General features: G+C 42.0%; 1 protein-coding gene across 2 annotated transcripts in view; it reads left to right on the top strand.

The window, feature by feature from the left end:
* Positions 1-5,201, top strand: part of LOC105499750 (thymosin beta-15A) — a 42,945-nt gene extending 37,744 nt beyond the window's left edge. The window contains exons 1-3 of one of the 2 annotated variants that reach the window (XM_011772527.3): positions 1,786-1,981; positions 3,711-3,827; positions 4,740-5,201. In XM_011772527.3, coding sequence (XP_011770829.1) covers positions 3,728-3,827; positions 4,740-4,777 — 138 coding nt within the window. In that variant the 5' untranslated portion in view covers positions 1,786-1,981; positions 3,711-3,727 and the 3' untranslated portion in view covers positions 4,778-5,201. Of the gene's footprint in view, positions 1-1,785; positions 1,982-3,710; positions 3,828-4,739 lie in introns of those variants that run through there. The other variant, XM_071088414.1, reaches the window with a different exon arrangement.
* The last annotated feature ends 18,596 nt before the right edge of the window (positions 5,202-23,797 follow it).

The following is a 23,797-nucleotide window of genomic DNA, read 5'->3' as shown; positions in this document are numbered from 1 at the left end:
GTGGAAGACAGTGTGGCGATTCCTCAAAGCCCTAAAGACAGAAATACCATTTGACTCAGCAATCCCAGTACTGGGTATATACCCGAAGGAATAGAAATTGTTCAATTATAAAGACACATGCACAGGTATGTTCATTGCAACACTATTCACAATAGTAAAGACATGGAATCAACCTAAATGCCCATCAATGATAGACTGGATAAAAGAAAATATGGTATATATACAGCATGGAATAATACGCAGCCATAAAAAATAAAGAGGTCATGTCTTTTGCAGGGACATGGATGGAGGGGGAGGCCATTATCCTTAGCAAACTAATGCAGGGACAGAAAACCAAATACAGCTTGTTCTTACTTGTAAGTGGGGTCTAAATGATGAGAACACATGGATACAGAGGGGAACAACACACACTGGGACCTGTCAGGGGGCAGAGGGTGGGAGGATGGAGAGGATCAGGAAAAATATCTAATGGGTGTTAGGCTCAATATCTGGGTGATGAAATAATTTGTAGAACAAATACTCATGACACAGTTTACCTATGTAACAAACCTGCATATGTACCCCTAAACTTAAAAGTAAAAAAAAAAAAAAAAAAAACCGCTGGAAGCTACACATCACATTCAGGATAGGACTACCCCTGGGGAAGTGGGAAGGTGAATAGAAATGGAGGGAAGGTCAAGGAAACCTCAATTATCTTCTTTAAAGTTTTCATTCCTTAAAAGAAAGACAAAGTAAATATACCTAAATGTTAACAACATTGAAATCTGAGTAGTAGAAACACTGGTGTTTATTATATTTAATGCCAGGGACATTGTAGGTACACAATTAATATTTGTTGAATGAGTATGCTTTTCTGTTTTAAAAGTTTCTCCAACATACACAATTCTCAAATTAACAGAAAGTGCTACAAGAGCAAAGAAAAGGGAATGAAGTGAGGTGGGGAAAGCTTGAGAAATCCTTTTGGAAAGAGTGATTTCTGATCTATATAGATCTATACCACCATACCTGGGGTGCAAGTAAAAGACATAGTTCTACCTCCATCTTACCTTAATGCTCTAAGGTTCTGGGTGAGTATCCAGAAAATGATCTTGAACGTTTAGTCCTTTCAAGTAACTACCGGATCCTCAATTTTCTCTTCCAGTAGACACTGGGTGGTGCTATTGTCCAAAAATTCCTCCCTATCACGGATTTATTATTTCAATCCATATACATCTCCACAACCAATGTGTCTTATGGACCAAAGTGCTAGGGATTGGGGATATAAAGGTGAATAGCTTCAGTTGTTCTGTGGTTATAAACTGATTGCTATCGGGTTCCGTGGCCGAGAAAGTTGCAAATGTGACTGTTACATTTTATAGGAGAGCACTACTGTCACAGAAATGTCCAGTTGTAGGGGTGAACGACCCTGAATCACCCACCCTCATCATGAGCACCCCTACTCCACGACCTGGCCAAGGATTAGAGCAGACAACACCGAGCCCCACTTCCAACCTACTGTTAGGTTTTCATAGCGTCCTTAGGCCCCAGTGGCTCTAAAAAGCCCAGAGAGCCTAAATACCGGTCATTCGGCTTGGACCTCGGTGTTCCAGATGTTCTGAGCTCACTGGGCAAGATGTGTCTGCTTATTGCAAAGGCCTCTGTTATTGTGAAGGAGTGAGTGTACTTTGGATGAAGGGAATGTGGACCCTCAGGACTAAAGCAGTGGGAGAGGCCAGGGAGGTGGGGCCTGGGGAGGCGAGGTCTGCTCTGACGTCACCAAGCCCCAGATCTTAGAAGAGATGGTGGGCGCAGGCTCTGGAGGCTCAAGCCGAGGAGGCGAAGGAGGAGAGTCCGGAAATCCTCAGCCAATCGGAGAGGGCTGGGGCGGCGCCTGCTACAGGGCTTAGTACTGCAGGGCTCTGCGCGGGAACGCTAACCTTGTGCGGAGCGAGCCTGGGTGTCAGCCCAGCCTACGGCCTTTCACGAGTCTTCAAGCTTTCAGGTGAGGACCCGCGGCCTTGCAGGAGCCAGAGGACCATGGGGACGGGAAGGCGTGGGGGTCGCGAGGCGGGAGATGCCGCGCCTTCGGGTGCCAGAGGGGCCGGGTATGGGGCTGGCGTTTGGCGTCTGCGCCGCCGCCAGGCCCGGCGAGTCCGAGCCTTTGTCTTCCTGGGGCGCCGCCTTCTGCGCGCGATGCCGAGCCCTCCCGGGGGCCGGTCTCTGGAAACAAGGCCCCGGGGCGGGGGTAGGGGACCCTTAAAGCGGCCAGTCTGCGGATGAGGAGTTTGGGGGCTGCCCGGAATGGGCGCTCTGGTACTGGGCCCTGGTTCCTTTACCCCCCGTGGCTGTTAGACTGGGCGTCCGACAACGCTAATAGTTATTTGAAAAAGTATGCAAACTGCTCCTGACAGACAGGCTTATGCGCCCGGCCCTGCTATTATTTATTTGTTAGTTCCAGTTTCCCAGCTCCGAGCTTGGCGTCTCATCGCTTGGCAGAGGAGGGTCTTAGGGTAACCTCGACGGAGTGGAGGCATGTTCGGCACTTCTCACTGCTTGGGGGCCTCTCCATTCTACTCCAGGGACTAGACAAAAGTGTCTTGCTCCACCAGGGTGGGGCCAGGCTTGCTCATGAAAGCTCTGCCTGGGATATCCTATTGTCTCTTCTGAAGAAACTCGGGACTTTCACAGGGCACCAGCCATTTCGTCAGGTCCGCAGCTATGCACCTCTGAGCCTCATCTCCTCCCTCTCTGCAGAGAAAACATGGTGAAAGAAGACCCACTTCTATTTGGTTTATTCTATTCTAATGAAGTCCTGGGTCTGATCCTAGTTAGCTGTCCCTTCTTACAACGTTTACAAATCAGTGCCACAAGGAGCTATTATGAGACGTGTATTGTAGTGCCTTAATGTACTGTCGTCTCTGGGGATTTAAAATAGAAAGAAATTAGTACAACTTATCTCACTCTTTTTTGTGTGCTGCTCCCCATCTCCCAAGAAAAATGGCAAAAACCAAAAGTAAATAGCAAGTGAAGATGCTCAAATGGTGCTATGTTCTGTTACAAAATAATTACCTGGTTAAAGCCAGTCTTTATTTTTTCTTCTATCCCTGTCTGGTCTTGTGCTTCTATCACCTCTATTTTATCCTTGCTGTGATTTTAAGAGTCAGACATATTGGCTCTGGGTTTCTAGAACATCTTGGTTTCTGGCGCGTTCTGATCCAATGGCATTTACTGCCTATCAGAAACGGCTAATGATGAAATTATTCTAACAAAAATGTAACTTTTCTAGTATCTGTTGCTGTTTTTCTGTTGAAAATGAGCGGGTAGACTATACATTGATAGGAAATGTGAAAATTTTTGCTTGTGACCCCTTAGTCCGAAGACAGTTCTGCCAGGTAAGTTTTCTTAAAAATGTTTTTTTCGTCCGGGCGCGGTGGCTCACGCCTGTAATCCCAGCACTTTGGGAGGCCGAGGCGGGCAGATCACTTGAATCCAGGAGTTCGAGACCAGCCTGGCCAACATGGTAAGACCCCCGTCTCTACTGAAAATACAAAAATTAGCCGGGCGTAGTGGCGTGTGCCTGTAATCCCAGCTTCTCAAGAGGCTGAGGCAGAGGAATTGCTTGAACCCAGGAGGCGGAGGTTGCAGTGAGCTGGGATCGTGCCACTGCACTCCAGCCTGGGCAACAGAGCAAGATCCTTTCTCCAAAAAAAAAAAAAGTTTTTTCTTTTCAGGCTTTCTTCTAGTCAAGATGAGTGATAAACCAGACTTGTCGGAAGTGGAGAAGTTTGACAGGTCAAAACTGAAGAAAACTAATACTGAAGAAAAAAATACTCTTCCCTCAAAGGAAAGTAAGTCATGCGGGGTTCTATTGGAAGCAAACAGTAGAGAAAGTTAATAGGTTCAGTAAATAAACCTATCTTCTAGTAAATTTTTTACACAAAGTAAGCAATAATTAGAGTACCATGGTATTTAATGCAACAGTTAAAACTATCAAATAGTTTTCTTCTGGTTCTCACATGATGGGCCCAGTAGTGATGGGGGAATAAAAAACTAGTTTCTTGTTGGAAAATTATTAAAAACCACATTAAAACCAATCTTGGAATATGGGATGTAGCACTAAAAAACACTTAGTTTTTGTCTACTTTTGGGTATTTGGCATTTTTCTACATTTAAAAATTGAGTCCATAATATTATCCCTAAAGAACCCTGTAGACTGCAGTTTTGGCTTTCTATATCTGATGACAAGATAAGGTGAGAACAATTTAGATCTTAGTATACTTAAAGCTCTCAGATTCAAGAGATCGGTTCTGTCCTCTGGAGTTACAGCCTGCTGGAGAAACTCTAAGCATATTCACAAAAGCCAAGGGGCACCTTTTGTTATGTCAGTTTTATTTGAGAGTTGCAACATTAGTTAAAATTATCTGAAAGTGTATAATTTTCTAACTTAATGGTGACAGATAAATCTGAAGAAAGTACTTCACTTACTCCTCAGTCTTCAATAATCTGAAAAAATGACAACAGCATTTGGAAAAACAAACCCTAGAGTTGATGTAGTTTCTAGTTGGTAGTTCAGGTGCTTAAATGTGCACACGCATGCACACACACACACCCCACTGTGAGTTTTGTGGTTAATGCCTTGGCATTCTAAATTTAAAACATGTATGGCAGCCTTCAATGACTTACAAAGAGCTCTTTTGGAAGAAGCTGAACTTAGTTTTAGGAAAATACTTTTGTAATTTTTTGTTTCTTTTTTCCCCCAGCTATCCAGCAGGAGAAAGAGTGTGTTCAAACATCATAAAATGGGGATCTCCTCCAAAGAGCAGATTTCAACATTGCCTGACAGTCTTGGTTTTAGGCTTGTTTTTTTTTTTTTTTTTTTTGTAACCCTATGTGTTTGTAAAGATTTCAGACATCTTCTGATTTCTTCTCACCTATATTCCCTGGCTAAGAGGTCAGGGGTAGTGAATGTTTCCTTAAGTTCCTTTCTAAACTTCGGATTGGTATGTAAATTCCAAATGGCAGATGCTGTCAATAATCTTGCCATTGATGACCTTTGTGTACGTAGTCCTTGCACCTCATACAGGATAAGCCAATTTTAACTTTCTACAATGGTTGCCTCAATTGTTTCATAATCTTCATGAAGTTGCATCATTTGGCAGCTTATAGTTTATTTTCACTTCCAATGTAGCAATAAAATAATAAATATTATCGTTATTGTGTGACTCTTGTGGTTCATTCTGGTGGTATTCTAAGGAATGAAATGTACACAAGGCTACCTTTTCACCCAAACAAAATGGTTGAAGGAAAACTTTTAGCAGATTGTTCCTGGGGGGAAATATTCAATTCCGTCCAGGTCCAGTGAGTCCTGACTTGGGGATGGTAGGTGCTTTTTCTTTAGAGTTGGAATCACAGAGTTAGAGAACCTTGGGAGAGAAGGTCATGTGGACTAACCTTCTTATCTGAGAATGAGGAAATGAAAACACAGGGTCTGATGTAATCTGCTCAAGGTGAATAAGGGTTGGAATTCAAGCTAGGCTCTCTTGCCTTCTGGAAAGTCTTTTTTCAGCTTAATGGGAGTTAACATCCAAGACTGAAGTTGGATGGAGAAAGGGGCAGGAGGCACTTGCTAACACACCATATTAAGCACATGACATCTAGTGACCTGTAGCACTGAACTTCTGGTATGGTTTTTCTACTGAACGGAATTTGCTGTTTTATGAACTAAACATTTCTGGTGTTCATGGTGAGCATAAATGCTATGGACTGAATTTTGTCACCTGTGACCTCCCGATTCATATGTTGAAGCCCTAATCCCTAGCGTGATTGTATCTGGAGATAGGTTGTTTCAGAAGTAATTTAGGTTATAAAGTGATAACAGTCAGGGCTTAATCTGATAGGATTGTGGCCTTACAAGGAGAGAGAGACCAGTCTCCAACATGCAAGGACACAGCAAGAAGGTGCCTGTCTACAAGCCAGGAAGAGAGCCCTCACCAGAATCTGACCCTGCTGGACGTCAACTTGAGATTTCTTGAATCTAGAACTGTGAGCAAGTAAATTTATGTTGTTTAAGTCATTTAGTATTTTGTTACGGCAGCCTGAGTTAATACAGTAAGGAATATATATAATTGCATGCATTTCAATTCCCGCCTTTAAACAATACTTTTTATCTCTTTTTAAAAATTATTATTTTAGTTTTATGAGACAGGGTTTTGCTCTGTTACCCAGGCTGGAGTGCAGTGGTACAGTCATAGCTCACTGCAGCCTTGACCTCCTGGGCTCAAGCAATCCTCCCGCCTCAGCCTCCCTAGTACCTGGGACTACAGGTATGTGCCACCACAGCCAGCTAATGTTTTTGATTATTAGTAGAGATGAGGTCTCACTATGTTGCCCAGGCTGGTCTTGAACTCTTGGGCTCAAGCAATCTGCCTGCCTCAGCCTCCCAAAGTGCTGGTATTACAGGCCTGAGCCACCATGCTCAACCTACTTTAATCATGTGTATAAAAACAAATAACCTATAATCCCACCAATTAGAAGTATTAGCCATCCATACTTGTGATCTATTAATGTACATATCTTCCTACAAAGATGGATTATACCATTCATACCTATTTTCAACCTCAAGTATTATCTTACCTCCCCCTTTCTCTTCTTTCTTTCTCTTTCTCTTTTTCTTTTCTTTTCTTTTTCCTTTTCTTTTCTCTTTTTTGAGACGGAGTCTCATTCTGTTGGCCAGGCTGGAGTGCAGTGGTACGATCTCAGCTCACCACAACCTCTGCTTCCCGGGTTCAAGCGATTCCCTTGCCTCAGCCTCCTGAGTAGCTGGGACTACAGGGGTGCACCACCATGCCTGGCTAATTTTTGTATTTTTAGTAGAGACAGTTTCACTATGTTGCCCAGACTGGTCTTGAACTCCTGATCTCGTGATCTGCCCTCCTCAGCCTTCCAAAGTGCTGGGATTACAGGTATGAGCCACCATGCCATGCCTTACCTCGCCCTTTCTAAGGGCTCACATCCTTAAATAACCAGTAAGATTACATGAAGTGGAAGCTGTTTTCTCTGCTGTAGCTTAAAGTTGCAAAAGCAAAACAGTAGGTAGGTCAACTCTGATCAAGTGCCAATGAGGTGACACAGTCACAGGGCTTAGTGTAGCCAGAGGATTTGAGCCTTGGAAGTAACCATGTTAGTCACCAATACCTTATCTCCTGCCTGAGGCATTGTCCAGTAAAGTCACTCAGCCCCTTGCAGTGGTATGCTGTTTACATTGTGCCCAAATGTGCCTCCCTGTAGCTTCTATCCAATAGTCCTGGGATTGTGTGCTGGAGACCTAGAGACAATAGTTAATCCATCCTCCAGAATTTGAAGTCAGCTGTTCTGTGCCTGTCCCTACACCTCCAAGTCTTCTGCAACTGACACTTCTCAGATCCTTCAGACCCAAATTACATAGATGGGAAACCATCCTGGTTACAGATATGCTCAGATTTGCTCATTACCAGGTCCGTGAATCCTGATTCGATCATCCAACACAGTTGCTCCCCTTTCTGTGTTGTCATTTGCAAATTTGATAAAGATGCTATTCATTTATGATAGATTCAGCAACCTCTCCATTTGTACATTAATGCAGCTCAAAGGAAAGCCTGAATGTTGTCAGGTGACCTGGGATTGAACAATAACTCCTAGTTAGTTGCATCTGGTAGCCATCCTTTTCATTAAAGTCTTGATTTGCACCCTGGATAGTGTAAGTGTTAAACTGAGTGGGAGCAGATGAGAAGTGCATAGTGGGAGGTGAAAGACATGTAATTACTAAGTGAATACTCATACACAAATGAGATGGGAAAAACTCCAGTTGCTCATCTGCAACAGTTTTGCCCCACGTTTCTCAAGTATTTAATGTTGGGCTACTATTCTAGTCACTAGGTTTACTTGTCTTTTGAATTAGGGGGAGATTTTTTTCCAAATAAGCAAAGATTGAGATTTATGTCCCTGAATCCATCTATTATCTGCAAAACTGGCAGTACCAGGGCTTTGTTGTTGCAGTTGCATTTATAGGGAAAGGAAAAGGCTGGAGTTAAATGATTGTCTTCTTTTTTTTATTATTATTATACTTTAAGTTCTAGGGTACATGTGCACAACGTGCAGGTTTGTTACATATGTATACATGTGCCATGTTGGTGTGCTGCACCCATTAACTCGTCATTTACATTGGGTATATCTCCTAATGCTATCCCTCCCCGCTTCCCCCTCCCCACAATAGGCCCCGGTGTGTGATGTTTCCCTTCCTGTGTCCAAGTGATCTCATTGTTCCATTCCCACCTATGAGTGAGAACATGCGGTGTTTGGTTTTCTGTTCTTGCGATAGTTTGCTGAGAATGATAGTTTCTAGATGCATCCATGTCCCTACAAAGGACACGAACTCATCCTTTTTTATGGCTGCATAGTATTCCATGGTGTTCTTTTATTCATTAACATCCTTTGAAAATGACTGGTCAGTGGCTTTACACCTTTATTCTGTCAGTGTACATAGGCAGAGACGACCTTAATTACTAAGAACAGAAAAGGATGAAATGTCAGAAAGAAAAAAATACTGAAAATTTAAAAAGAAAAATCAGCCAAATAAAATTTCATGCCTAATTCATCTCTGCAAAGGATAAAAAAAGTCTCATTTAGTATCATGACTTAAAATTCCCATGAAACTCTGCAGGCCAGTGAGTTTTATAAACACTCCTAGAATGTAACTAATGCATGTTCATACCTAATGAGAATATCTTGCCTTTGGAGTCTTTTTAAAATTTTTTTTAAAATTTTACTTTAAGTTCGGTATACATGTGCTGAACATGCAGGTGTGTTATACAGGTATTCATGTGCTATGGTGGTTTGCTGCACCTATCAACCCGTCATCTAAGTTTTAAGCTCTGCATGCATTAGGTATTTATTTTAATGCTCTCCCTCCCCTTTCCTCCCAACCCCTGACAGGCCCAGGTGTGTGATGTTCACCTCCCTGTGTCCTTGTCTTCTCATTGTTCAGTTCCCACTTATGAATGAGAACATGTGGCATTTGGTTTTTTGTTCCTATGTTAGTTTGCTGAGGATAATGGTTTTTGGCTTCATCCATGTCCCTGCAAAGGACATGAACTCACTCTTTCTTATGGCTGCATAGTATTCCATGGTGTATATGTGGCACATTATCTTTATCCAGTCTATCATTGATGGGCATTTGCGTTGGATCCAAGTCTTTGCTATTGTAAACAGTGCTGCAATAAACATACGTGTGCATGTATCTTTACAGTAGAATGATTTATAATCATTTAGGTATATATCCAGTAATGAGATTGCTGGGTCAAATGGTATTTCTGGTTCTATATTGTTGAGGAATCGCCACACTGTTTTCCACAATCATTGAATTAATTTACACTCCAATCAACAGTGTAAATATGTTCCTATTTCTCTGCATCCTTGCCAGCATCTGTTGTTTCCAGACTTTTTAATCTTCACCATTCTAACAGGCATGAGATGGTATCACATTGTGGTTTTGACTTGCATTTCTCTAATGACCAGCCATTATGAGCTTTTTTTTTCATATATTTGTTGGCCACATAAATGTCTTCTTTTGAGAAGTGTCTGTTCATATCCTTCACCCACTTTTTGATTTTGTATTTTTTTCTTGTAAATTTGTTTAAGTTTCTTGTAGATTCTGGATATTAGCCCTTTGTCAGATGGAAAGATTGCAGAAAGTTTCTCCCATTCTGTAGGTTGCCTTTTCACTCTGACAATATTTTCCTTTCTGAGCAGAAGCTTAAATGTGTAGAAATATGTTTGATTCTTGCCTCAGTAATATTCTACCTGTTTGATCTTGGGCAAGTGACAATCTTTTGTGGTTCAGTTTCTTCATCCACAAAAATGGAGAAAATAACACTACTTCACAGAGATCCTGTGAAAGGCAATTAAAGTGTTCCCTGTAAAGCGCTTAGAACAATGCCTGGCACAGTTGCCATTCAGTCAGTGGTGACTCTTTTTATTACTATAGCAATGCCTAGTTTTTGAGTGTCAGCTATATGGGTGGTAATGAAAGCGAGTGCAATTAACTGGCAAGGTCAGAAGTAGGGTAAGTTCATTCAATCTTCTGGCTAATACGTGTCATGTGGACTCTGCCAATGTTCTAGGGATTGTTATTTTCAGTAATAATAATTGTAATTAAGTCCTCAACTTTACCATTGAACTGAATATGTTGTTGTCCCCAGTCATATCAAATGGTGAAGAAATATCTCTAAAGAGCCAGGAAAAAACTACTGACATAACTGTCTGGTCACTAATTAAAGGCAAAGGTATTGATTAATGGAATCATGAAAATGATATATAACTGGATACTTACATGTGGAAACAACACTCAGATCTCTGCAGCAATGTTTTGGTGCAGAAAGCTTGTATTAGGGATTTCCAGAGTAATAAAACCAATAGGATATTTATCCATCCATCTATCTATCTATTATCTATCTATCTATCTATCTATCTATCTATCTATCTATCATCGAGATAGATTTATTTAAAGAAACTGATTCTTGTGATTATGGAGGCTGGCAAGTCCAAAATCTGCAGGATGGGCTGGCAGCCTGGAGTCCCAGGTAAAAGCTGAGATTACAGTTTAAGTCTAAAGACCATGAGGCTGAAGACCCATGGGAGAGCTGATGTTGCAGTTCAAGTGTGAAGGCTGTCTGCTGCAGAATTTACTCTTGCTTGGGGGAAGTCAGTCTTTTTGTTCTATTCAGGCCATTATGGAGGGCAGTGTGTTGTACTCAGGTCCATTGATTTAAATGTTAATCTTACCCAAAAACACCTTCACAGAAACATTCAGAATAAAATTTGACCACACATCTAGATACTGTAACCCAACCAAGTCAGGATACCTAAATCTCTATCCTTGCTTATTTGGGAAAAAGTCTCCCCCTGGTTGGAAAGATAAGACAAGATGTAAAATTGGTCATCACGTGGCTAAATGTGGATTATCAAGTAAAGACTGTATAATCGTATCCTGAAAATATTCCCCACTCCCTGATTTCCACGCTTTCTCTCACCAGTTTGCAACAGAGTAAACATATGCTCCTCAACTTACAATGGAGTTCAGTCCAGTTAAACCTATCATAAAGTCAAATAATTTTAAGTTGAACCATCCTAAGTTGGAGTCTGTCTGTACTGGACACAAATGTGCAACATGGAATGGCTATGCATATGCTTTAGACAGCTATTGAAACATAGAATTTAGCACAGGAATGGTTGAGTTTGCTAACTGCTGCTTGAAGAAACTCCCATAGTTTCACGAGAAAATCAGGTTCCTTGTATACTTTTGCATGATGCCTAACTTGATGCTTTTGTTGTATACCTCTGAATTGATCACATTGCCCTCAAGGAAAAATCAAACTATGAAAAGACTTGCTGTAAAGGTGAAGCTTACCTCATCCTATCTACCTAATGTATCCATGCCTTGAAGGTGCCATCACTACAATATGAGATAGGATGGCAGAAGACAATGTTCAAGTGCTTGGTTCTGGACTCAGACTGACGTGGATTTGAATCCCTACTCTTTCATTTATCAGCTGTGTGTGATCATTGGACACATTACTTAGTTACTCTGTGTTTTGCCTGCAAAAAATTGAGGCTAAAATATCTATACCACAAAGGGCTATTAGGCAGAGGCAAGGTGATATGCAGACCATGGAGGAAACACAATCTGACATTATCATGGGTTTAACACTGGGACTCAGACAGCTTTGTAGAAAAAGAATTTTTTTAAAAAGTACAGTACAGGAGAGGGGACTGTACCCAAGAAGTCCAGAAGGGTGGTATGGACTAGCCACAGAATTCAGCAATGGGGTCTCATAGGTTGTCAGGGGCCAGTCTCTTATCTAATGTAGGTTCATTCATTTATCTGTTCATTTAACAAACATCTGAGAGCTACTACACTCACAACTTCCTGCATGATCTAGCTACCATGGAAAGTACAGAGTCATAAATTTGGACATGTTTCAGAGTTAAAGGGATGCTATTAAGAATTACTCAGGGTATAGGAACAGCTCCAGCCTCCAGCTCCCAGTGTGAGTGACACAGAAGATGGGTGATTTCTGCATTTTCAATTGAGGTACTGGATTCATCTCACAGGGGCATGTTGGACAGTTGATGCTGGTCTGTGGGTGCAGCCCGACCAGTGAGAGCTGAAGCAGGGTGAGGCATCGCCTCACCTGGGAAGCACAAGGGGGAAGGGAATTCCTTTTCCTAGCCAAGGGAAATTGAGACATGCAACACCTGGAAAATCAGGTAACTCCCATCCTAATACTGTGCTTTACCAAGGGTCTTAGCAAAGGGCACACCAGGAGATTATATCCCACACCTGGCCCAGAGGGTCCCACGTCCATGGAGCCTCCCCCATTGCTAGCACAGCAGTCTGAGATCTAACTGCACAGTGGCAGCGAGGTGGGGGGAGGGACGCCCTCCATCGCTGAGGTTTAAGTAGATAAACAAAGCCGCCAGGAAGCTTGAATTGAGTGGAGCCCATCACAGCTCAAGGAGGCCCGCCTGCCTCTGTAGACTCCACCTCTGGGGACAGGGCATAGCTAAACAAAAAGCAGCAGAAACCTCTGCAGATGTAAAAGTCCCTGTCTGACAGCTTTGAAGAGAGCAGTGGTTCTCCCAGCATGGAGGTTGAGATCTGAGAAGGGACAGACTGCCTGCTCAAGTGGGTCCCTGACCCTGAGTAGCCTAACTGGGAGACATCCCCCACTAGGTGCAGACCAACACATCACACGTCACACGACTGGGTACACCCTGAGACGAAGCTTCCGGAGCAAGAATCGTCCTTTGTAGGGACATGGATGCAGCTGGAAACCATCATTCTCAGCAAACTATCGCAAGAACAGAAAACCGAACACTGCATGTTCTCACTCATAGGTGGGAACTGAACAATGAGATCACTTGGACTCGGGAAGGGGAACATCACACACCAGGGCCTATCATGGGGAGGGGGGAGAAGGGAGGGATTGCATTGGGAGTTATACCTGATGTAAATGACGAGTTGATGGGTGCTGACGAGTTGATGGGTGCAGCACGCCATCATGGCACAGGTATACATAGGTAACAAACCTGCACGTTATCCACATGTACCCTAGAACTTAAAGTATAATTAAAAAAAAAAAAAAAAGAAAGCAACACTCGCTGTTCAGCAATATTCTATCTTCTGCAGCCTCTGCTGCTGATACCCAGGCAAACAGGGTCTGGAGTGCACCTCAAGCAAACTCCAACAGACCTGCAGCTGACTGTCCTGACTGTTAGAAGGAAAACTAACAAACAGAAAGGACACCCACACCAAAACCCCATCAGTACATCACCATCATCGAAGACCAAAGGCAGATAAAACCACAAAGATGGGGAAAAAGCACTGCAGAAAATCTGGAAATTCAAAAAATCAGAGCGCATCTCCCCCTCCAAAGGAATGCAGCTCATTACCAGCAACGGAACAAAGCTGGATGGAGAATGACTTTGACGAGTTGAGAGAAGAAGGCTTCAGTCCATCAAATTTCTTAGAGCTAAAGGAGGAACTACATAACCAGTGCAAAGAAACTAAAAACCTTGAAAAAAGAATGGATGAATGGATAACTAGAATAATCAATGCAGAGAAGACCTTAAAAGAACTGACAGAGATGAAAAGCATGACACGAGAACTACATGACAAATGCACAAGCTTCAGTAACCAACTCAAACAACTGGAAGAAAGATTATCAGTGATTGAAGATCAAATGAATGAAATGATGTGAGAAGAGAAATGTAGAGAAAAAAGAGTAAAAAGAAATGGACAAAGCCTCCAAAAAATATGGGATTATGTGAAAAGATCAAATCAACGTCTGATTGGTGTGCCTGAAAGTGACGGGGAAAATGGAACCAAGTTGGAAAACACTCTGCAGGATATCATCCAGGAGAACTTCCCCAACCTAGTAAGGCAGGCCAACATTCAAGGTCAGGAAATACAGAGAACACCAGAAAGATACTCCTCAAGAAGAGCAACTCCAAGACACATAATTGTCAGATTCACCAAAGTTGAAATGAAGGAAAAACTGTTAAGGGCAGCCAGAGAGGAAGGTCGGGTTACCCTCAAAGGGAAGCCCATCAGACTAACAGCAGATCTCTCGGCAGAAACTCTACAAGCCAGAAGAGAGTGGGGGCCAATATTCAACATTCTTAAAGAAAAGAATTTTCAACCCAGAATTTCGTATCCAGCCAAATTAAGTTTCATAAGTGAAGGAGAAATAAAATCCTTTACAGACAAGCAAACGCTTAGAGATTTTGTCACCACCAGGCCTGCCCTACAAGAGATCCTGAAGGAAGTGCTAAACATGGAAAGGAACAACCGGTACCAGCCATTGCAAAAACATGTCAAAATGTAAAGCCCATTGGTGCTAGGAAGAAACTGCATCAACTAATGAACAAAACCAGCTAATATAATGACAGGAGGTACAAGGAGGAGCTGGTACCATTCCTTCTGAAACTATTCCGATCAATAGAAAAAGAGGGAATCCTCCCTAACTCATTTTATGAGGCCAACATCATCCTGATACCAAAGCCTGGCAGACACACACACAAAAAAAGAGAATTTTAGATGACTATCCCTGATGAACATCAATGCAGACCAAATCCAGCAGCACATTAAAAAGCTTATCCACCACGATCCTGAAGAGTGTTTTCCAACTTGGTTCCATTTTCCCCCTCACTTTCAGGCACCCCAATCAGACGTAGATTTGGTCTTTTTACATAATCCCATACTTCTTGCAGGCTTTGTTCATTTCTTTTTCTTCTTTTTTCTTTTGGTTTCTCTTCTCGCTTCATTTCATTCATTTGATCCTCAATCGCTGATACTCTTTCTTCCAGTTGATCAAGTCGGTTACTGAAGCTTGTGCATTTGTCACGTATTTCTCGTGTCATGGTTTTCATCTCTTTCATTTCGTTTATGACCTTCTCTGCATTAATTACTCTAGCCATCAATTCTTCCTCTTTTTTTTCAAGATTTTTAGTTTCTTTGCGCTGGGTACGTAATTCCTCCTTTAGCTCTGAGAAGTTTGACGGACTGAAGCCTTCTTCTCTCATCTCGTCAAAGTCATTCTCCGTCCAGCTTTGATCCGTTGCTGGTGATGAGCTGCGCTCCTTTGCAGGGGGAGATGGGCTCTTATTTTTTGAATTTCCAGCCTTTCTGCCCTGCTTTTTCCCCATCTTTGTGGTTTTATCTGCCTCTGGTCTTTGATGATGGTGACTTACTGATGGGGTTTTGGTGTAGGTGTCCTTCCTGTTTGATAGTTTTCCTTCTAACAGTCAGGACCCTCAGCTGTAGGTCTGTTGGAGATTGCTTGAGGTCCACTTCAGACCCTGTTTGCCTGGGTATCAGCAGCAGAGGCTCAGTCGAAAATGCAGAAATCACCGGTCTTCTGTGTCGCTCGCGCTGGGAGTTGGAGACTGGAGCTGTTCCTATTCGGCCAACTTGCTCCGCCCCCCCCTCAACATTCTTAAAGAAAAGAATTTTAAACCTAGAACTTCATATCCAGCCAAACTAAGTTTCATAAGTGAAGGAGAAATAAAATCCTTTACAGATAAGCAAATGCTTAGAGATTTTGTCACCACTAGGCCTGCCTTACAAGAGACCCTGAAGGAAGCACTAAACATGGAAAGGAACAACCGGTACCAGCCATTGCAAAAACATGCCAAAATGTAAAGACCATCGAGGCTAGGAAGAAACTGCATCAACTAACGAGCAAAATAACCAGTTAATATCATAATGACAGGATCAAGTTCACACATAACAATATTAACCTTACATGTAAATGGACTAAATGCTCCAATTAAAAGACACAGACTGGCAAACTGGATAAAGAGACAAGAACCATCAGTCTGCTGTATTCAGGAGACCCATCTCACATGCAGAGACATACATAGGCTCAAAATAAAGGGATGGAGGAAGATCTACCAAGCAAATGGAGAACAAAAAAAAGCAGGGGTTGCAATACTAGTCTCTGATAAAACAGACTTTAAACCATCAAAGATCAAAAGAGACAAAGAAGGCCATTACATAATGGTAAAGGGATCAATTCAACAGGAAGAGCTAACTATCCTAAATATATATGCACCCAATACAGGAGCACCCAGATTCATAAAGCAAGTCCTTAGACACTTACAAAGAGACTTAGACTCCCATACAATAATAATGGGCGACTTCAACACTCCACTGTCAACATTAGACAGATCAACGAGACAGAAAGTTAACAAGGATATCCAGGATTGAACTCATCTCTGCAGCAAGCAGACCTAATACACATCTACAGAACTCTCCACCCCAAATCAACAGAATATACATTCTTCTCAGCACCACATCACACTTATTCCAAAATTGACCACATAATTGGAAGTAAAGCACTCCTCAGCAAATGTACAAGAACAGAAATTATAACAAACTGTCTCTCAGACCACAGTGCAATCAAACTAGAACTCAGGACTAAGAAATTCAATCAAAACCGCTCAACTACATGGAAACTGAACAACCTGCTCCTGAATGACTACTGGGTACATAACGAAATGAAGGCAGAAATAAAGATGTTCTTTGAAACCAATGAGAACAAAGATACAACATACCAGAATCTCTGGGACACATTTAAAGCAGTGTGTAGAGGGAAATTTATAGCACTAAATGCCCACAAGAGAAAGCAGGAAAGATCTAAAATTGACACTCTAACATCACAATTAAAAGAAGTAGAGAAGCAAGAGCAAACACATTCGAAAGCTAGCAGAAGGCAAGAAATAACTAAGATCAGAGCAGAACTGAAAGAGAGAGAGACACAAAAAACCCTCCAAAAAATCAATGAATCCAGGAGTTGGTTTTTTGAAAAGATCAACAAAATTGACAGACCACTAGCAAGACTAATAAAGAAGAAAAGAGAGAAGAATCAAATAGATGCAATAAAAAATGATAAAGGGGATATCACCACCGACCCCACAGAAATACAAACTACCATCAGAGAATACTATAAACACCTCTACGCAAATAAACTAGAAAATCTAGAAGAAATGGATAATTTCCTGGACACTTACACTCTTCCAAGACTAAACCAGGAAGAAGTTGAATCCCTGAATAGACCAATAGCAGGCTCTGAAATTGAGGCAATAATTAATAGCCTACCAATGAAAAAAAGTCCAGGACCAGATGGATTCACAGCTGAATTCTACCAGAGGTACAAAGAGGAGCTGGTACCATTCCTTCTGAAACTATTTCAATCAATAGAAAAAGAGGGAATCCTCCCTAACTCATTTTATGAGGCCAACATCATCCTGATACCAAAGCCTGGCAGAGACACAACAAAAAAAGAGAATTTTAGACCAATATCCCTGATGAACATCGATGCAAAAATCCTCAATAAAATACTGGCAAACCGGATTCAGCAACACATCAAAAAGCTTATCCACCATGATCAAGTGGGCTTCATCCCTGGGATGCAAGGCTGGTTCAACATTCGCAAATCAATAAACATAATCCAGCATATAAACAGAACCAAAGACAAGAACCACATGATTATCTCAATAGATGCAGAAAAGGCCTTTGACAAAATTCAACAGCCCTTCATGCTATAAACTCTCAATAAATTTGGTATTGATGGAACGTATCTCAAAATAATAAGAGCTATTTATGACAAACCCACAGCCAATATCATACTGAATGGGCAAAAACTGGAAAAATTCCCTTTGAAAACTGGCACAAGACAGGGATGCCCTCTCTCACCACTCCTATTCAACATAGTGTTAGAAGTTCTGGCTAGGGCAATCAGGCAAGAGAAAGAAATCAAGGGTATTCAGTTAGGAAAAGAAGAAGTCAAATTGTCCCTGTTTGCAGATGACATGATTGTATATTTAGAAAACCCCATCGTCTCAGCCCAAAATCTCCTTAAGCTGATAAGCAACTTCAGCAAAGTCTCAGGATATGAAATTAATGTGCAAAAATCACAAGCATTCTTATACACCAGTAACAGACAAACAGAGAGCCAAATCAGGAATGAACTTCCATTCACAATTGCTTCAAAGAGAATAAAATACCTAGGAATCCAACTTACAAGGGATGTAAAGGACCTCTTCATGGACAACTACAAACCACTGCTCAGTGAAATAAAAGAGGACACAAACAAATGGAAGAACATACCATGCTCATGGATAGGAAGAATCAATATCGTGAAAATGGCCATACTGCCCAAGGTAATTTATAGATTCAATGCCATCCCCATCAAGCTACCAATGAGTTTCTTCACAGAATTGGAGAAAACTGCTTTAAAGTTCATATGGAACCAAAAAAGAGCCCACATCTCCAAGACAATCCTAAGTCAAAAGAACAAAGCTGGAGGCATCACGCTACCTGACTTCAAACTATACTACAAGGCTACAGTAACCAAAACAGCATGGTACTGGTACCAAAACAGAGATATAGACCAATGGAACAGAACAGAGTCCTCAGAAATAATACCACACATCTACAGCCATCTGATCTTTGACAAACCTGAGAGAAACAAGAAATGGGGAAAGGATTCCCTATTTAATAAATGGTGCTGGGAAAATTGGCTAGCCATAAGTAGAAAGCTGAAACTGGATCCTTTCCTTACTCCTTATACGAAAATTAATTGAAGATGGATTAGAGACTTAAATGTTAGACCTAATACCATAAAAATCCTAGAGGAAAACCTAGGTAGTACCATTCAGGACATAGGCATGGGCAAAGACTTCATGTCTAAAACACCAAAAGCAACGGCAGCAAAAGCCAAAATTGACAAATGGGATCTCATTAAACTAAAGAGCTTCTGCACAGCAAAAGAAACTACCATCAGAGTGAACAGGCAACCTACAGAATGGGAGAAAATTTTTGACATCTACTCATCTGACCAAGGGCTAATATCCAGAACCTACAAAGAACTCAAACAAATTTACAAGAAACAAACAAACAACCCCATCAAAAAGTGGGCAAAGGATATGAACAGACATTTCTCAAAAGAAGACATTCATACAGCCAACAGACACATGAAAAAATGCTCATCATCACTGGCCATCAGAGAAATGCAAATCAAAACCACAATGAGATACCATCTCACACCAGTTAGAATGGCGATCATTCAAAAGTCAGGAAACAACAGGTGCTGGAGAGGATGTGGAGAAATAGGAACACTTTTACACTGTTGGTGGGATTGTAAACTAGTTCAACCATTATGGAAAACAGTATGGCGATTCCTCAAGGATCTAGAACTAGATGTACCATATGACCCAGCCATCCCATTACTGGGTATATACCCAAAGGATTATAAATCATGCTGCTATAAAGACACATGCACACATATGTTTATTGCGGCACTATTCACAATAGCAAAGACTTGGAATCAACCCAAATGTCCATTAGTGACAGACTGGATTAAGAAAATGTGGCACATATACACCATGGAATACTATGCAGCCATCAAAAAGGATGAGTTTGTGTCCTTTGTAGGGACATGGATGCAGCTGGAAACCATCATTCTTAGCGAACTATCACAAGAACAGAAAACCAAACACTGCATGTTCTCACTCATAGGTGGGAACTGAACAATGAGATCACTTGGACTCGGGAAGGGGAACATCACACACCAGGGCCTATCATGGGGAGGGGGGAGGGGGAGGGATTGCATTGGGCGTTATACCTGATGTAAATGACGAGTTGATGGGTGCTGACGAGTTGATGGGTGCAGCACACCAACATGGCACAAGTATACATATGTAACAAACCTGCATGTTATGCACATGTACTCTAGAACTTAAAGTATAATAATAATAATAATAATAAAGAATGTTGAATATCGGCCCCCACTCTCTTCTGGCTTGTAGAGTTTCTGCCGAGAGATCTGCTGTTAGTCTGATGGGCTTCCCTTTGTGGGTAACCCGACCTTTCTCTCTGGCTGCCCTTAAGATTTTTTCCTTCATTTCAACTTTGGTGAATCTGGCAATTATGTGTCTTGGAGTTGCTCTTCTCGAGGAGTATCTTTGTGGCATTCTCTGTATTTCCTGGATTTGAATGTTGGCCTGCCCTACTAGGTTGGGGAAGTTCTCCTGGATGATATCCTGAAGAGTGTTTTCCAACTTGGTTCCATTTTCCCCCTCACTTTCAGGCACCCCAATCAGACGTAGATTTGGTCTTTTTACATAATTCCATACTTCTTGCAGGCTTTGTTCATTTCTTTTTCTTCTTTTTTCTTTTGGTTTCTCTTCTCGCTTCATTTCATTCATTTGATCCTCAATCGCTGATACTCTTTCTTCCAGTTGATCGAGTCGGTTACTGAAGCTTGTGCATTTGTCACGTATTTCTTGTGTCATGGTTTTCATCTCTTTCATTTCGTTTATGACCTTCTCTGCATTAATTACTCTAGCTATCAAGTCTTCCACTTTTTTTTCAAGATTTTTAGTTTCTTTGTGCTGGGTACGTAATTCCTCCTTTAGCTCTGAGAAGTTTGATGGACTGAAGCCGTCTTCTCTCATCTCGTCAAAGTCATTCTCCGTTCAGCTTTGATCCATTGCTGGCGATGAGCTGCGCTCCTTTGCAGGGGGAGATGGGCTCTTATTTTTTGAATTTCCAGCTTTTCTGCCCTGCTTTTTCCCCATCTTTGTGGTTTTATCTGCCTCTGGTCTTTGATGATGGTGACGTACTGATGGGGTTTTGGTGTAGGTGTCCTTCCTGTTTGATAGTTTTCCTTCTAACAGTCAGGACCCTCAGCTGTAGGTCTGTTGGAGATTGCTTGAGGTCCACTCCAGACCTTGTTTGCCTGGGTATCAGCAGCAGAGGCTGCAGAAGATAGAATATTGCTGAACAGCGAGTGTACCTGTCTGATTCTTGCTTTGGAAGCTTCCTCTCGGGGTGTACTCCACCCTGTGAGGTGTGGGGTGTCAGACTGCCCCTAGTGGGGGATGTCTCCCAGTTAGGCTACTCAGGGGTCAGGGACCCACTTGAGCAGGCAGTCTGTCCCTTCTCAGATCTCAACCTCCGTGTTGGGAGATCCACTGCTCTCTTCAAAGCTGTCAGAGTCCTTTGCGTCTGCAGAGGTTTTTGCTGCTTTTGTTGTTGTTTAGCTGTGCCCTGTCCCCAGAGGTGGAGTCTACAGAGACAGGCAGGTTCCCTTGAGCTGCTGTGAGCTCCACCCAGTTTGAGCTTCCCAGCAGCTTTGTTTACCTACTTAAGCCTCAGCAATGGTGGGCGCCCCTCCCCCAGCCTCGCTGCTGCCTTGCAGTTAGATCGCAGACTGCTGTGCTAGCAATGAGGGAGGCTCCGTGGGCGTGGGACCCTCCCAGCCAGGTGTGGGATATAATCTCCTGGTGTGCCCCTTTGCTTAAAGCACGGTATTGGGGTGGGAGTTACCTGATTTTCCAGGTGTTGTGTGTCTCAGTTCCCCTGGCTAGGAAAAGGGATTCCCTTCCCCCTTGCGCTTCCCAGGTGAGGCGATGCCTCACCCTGCTTTAGCTCTCGCTGGTCGGGCTGCAGCAGCTGACCAGCACCGATTGTCCGGCACTCCCTAGTGAGATGAACCCAGTACCTCAATTGAAAATGCAGAAATCACCCGTCTTCTGTGTCACTCGCTCTGGGAGTTGGAGACTGGAGCTGTTCCTATTCGGCCATCTTGCTCCGCCGCCCCCCCCCCCCCCCACCGATTTTTCACGCATTCTTCCTCTGAGAACTACACATTGTCAACTCTGCTTCAATCTATATATGTGGTGCAGTTTGTTCCATGGGAAATCATTGATTTCATTTGATAATTTTGCAGGTAATCACTTCACTAATAGTCATTTCTGTCAGTTCGATTCCCAGCCTCCGTTTATAAGGATTAGTCAGATCGACGTTATTTTTGTAGCTAAGTCTCTTAATATTTTCACTCTTATTCTCCCCAGAGAATTTGGTGGAATAGTCCACATGTCCATTATGTTTGATTTGGCAACATATAAAATGACATTCTTGATATAAACATCTTACCTATTTAATCCTGTTTTTCGAACATGTCTCATATACAGAATTCTTTTCAACACACAAATTAGGATGCAAAGAGAGTACACGAAATAGCCAAGTAGAATTTTCAGGAAGCATCTCACTATTCCAAGATCTTGAGCAATGAAATTACTGTTCTGATTGCTTCAGATTTATCCAATTCTTTTCCTTTCTTGTGCATAAACTCCTGTTTTTAAAAACACAAACTTTTATCAGTTGCAGTTGTGCATCTTTGGATGATGGGTGTGTCCAAGGAGAATGCCAAGCCCCATTCTCCACTCATTTCACCACAGAGGAACCTGCAGCCCACGAGCACAAGCATGGAAGATGACTGGGACTGAAACAGTATGTGCGTTCATTGGTATTGCCCTATTACATGGAAGAGGGACAGAGAATGATTTTTGCTTGCTCTGTGACTCTTTGCTCACTTGCTTTCAAATGTGGTGATTTAGAGATATGAATCTGTAGCTGGTAGTGGGGCATGTCTCTTGCTCCTTGCAATGACTAAGAAAAAGATGATGAGGCAGTAAGAGATCTAAGAAGATCCCTCCTTTCTCCTCCTGGGATGTCAATGTTAATATTAATGTGAATGTTAATACAAAATAATTTACATTGTGTTGTCTTCTTGGCCCAATGGGTGTGTGTTTGTTTTTCTATATCTATATTGCTGAGGTTCAAAACAGTTGTGACTTTCCAGTTACTTTTTAAAAAGTATTATGTATATCTAGCACTCACTTCTGTGGAGAGAATACATACTGTGGGATTTCAATCCTTGGAAATGTATGGTACATTGCTTTAAAGTCCCGTATTTGTCTATTGTATTGTTGTTATTAGTACTTTCAAAATAAGTTGTAAATTCCCCTTTGGAGTAGGATGCGGACACCCGATTAGGATGTCAAGTCAAGCAAATGATAAAACGAACCCTGGATAATCTACAAAACCAAATCCTTCTGCAGCTCATAATAATGTGATAAAACCCTGGCAGGAGAGACCAACCACAGAGGATTTCACCTGTGGCAGAACTGCAAGCACTCAAGAGAAAGAATGTGGGCAATGCAAGATGCTCCAGAGAGCTTCCGTGAACAGTGCAGGTGGAAAGAGGGGAACGATGGCTGATCAAGGAGGCCATGGAGAAATCTGTTTTTCATTTTAGGCCCAATGCTAACTAACTGTGCTGGGCCATAATACCTCCACAGCTCACCTGCAAATAGATAAACTAAGGATTTAGGGCCACTGACCCACCTTATCAGGATTAGGACTTATTTTTGAATTTTAAGAAAAATCTCATAAAAGTTTTCCAAAAAGAATAAAAAAGCTTGCTTCCAAAAGTGACTGAAAAAAATCTATCACAAAATTAGCTGCAATAAATGTCCCTGTGTGGTGCTTTGAGATGGTCTTACACATCCCTCACAAAATTATGGAAGCTGAAGCCTCTTTTCAGAGCTGTTTGCCTTTGCAGGGATTAAAAAGTAACTGTGGAGTTGTTTGAAAAACACTACATTCCCCTCAATCACTTTATTTCTATCAGGCTCATTGGTGCTGCATGAACTTGCCAGAAGTTTTCCATAGGACATGAAAATGTTCCACCAAAGAATGTTAATACTTGCATACTGTTCTTAAGCACTTAGTCTCATGAGTAGTCATTTATGTAAACATTGAATGATTAGGACTTTCTTCTTGTGTGTTGTGTTTGTAAATTCAGAAAGTATACGGGAACGTTAGTGAAGTAATGTTTAAAATCCACCATAATCCAGCTGTGGAATGCTG

Source organism: Macaca nemestrina, chromosome X, assembly GCF_043159975.1.
Source record: "Macaca nemestrina isolate mMacNem1 chromosome X, mMacNem.hap1, whole genome shotgun sequence".
Lineage (NCBI taxonomy): Eukaryota > Metazoa > Chordata > Mammalia > Primates > Cercopithecidae > Macaca > Macaca nemestrina.
Note: the sequence above shows the minus strand (reverse complement) of the source record. Positions and strands in the feature narration are given on the sequence as shown.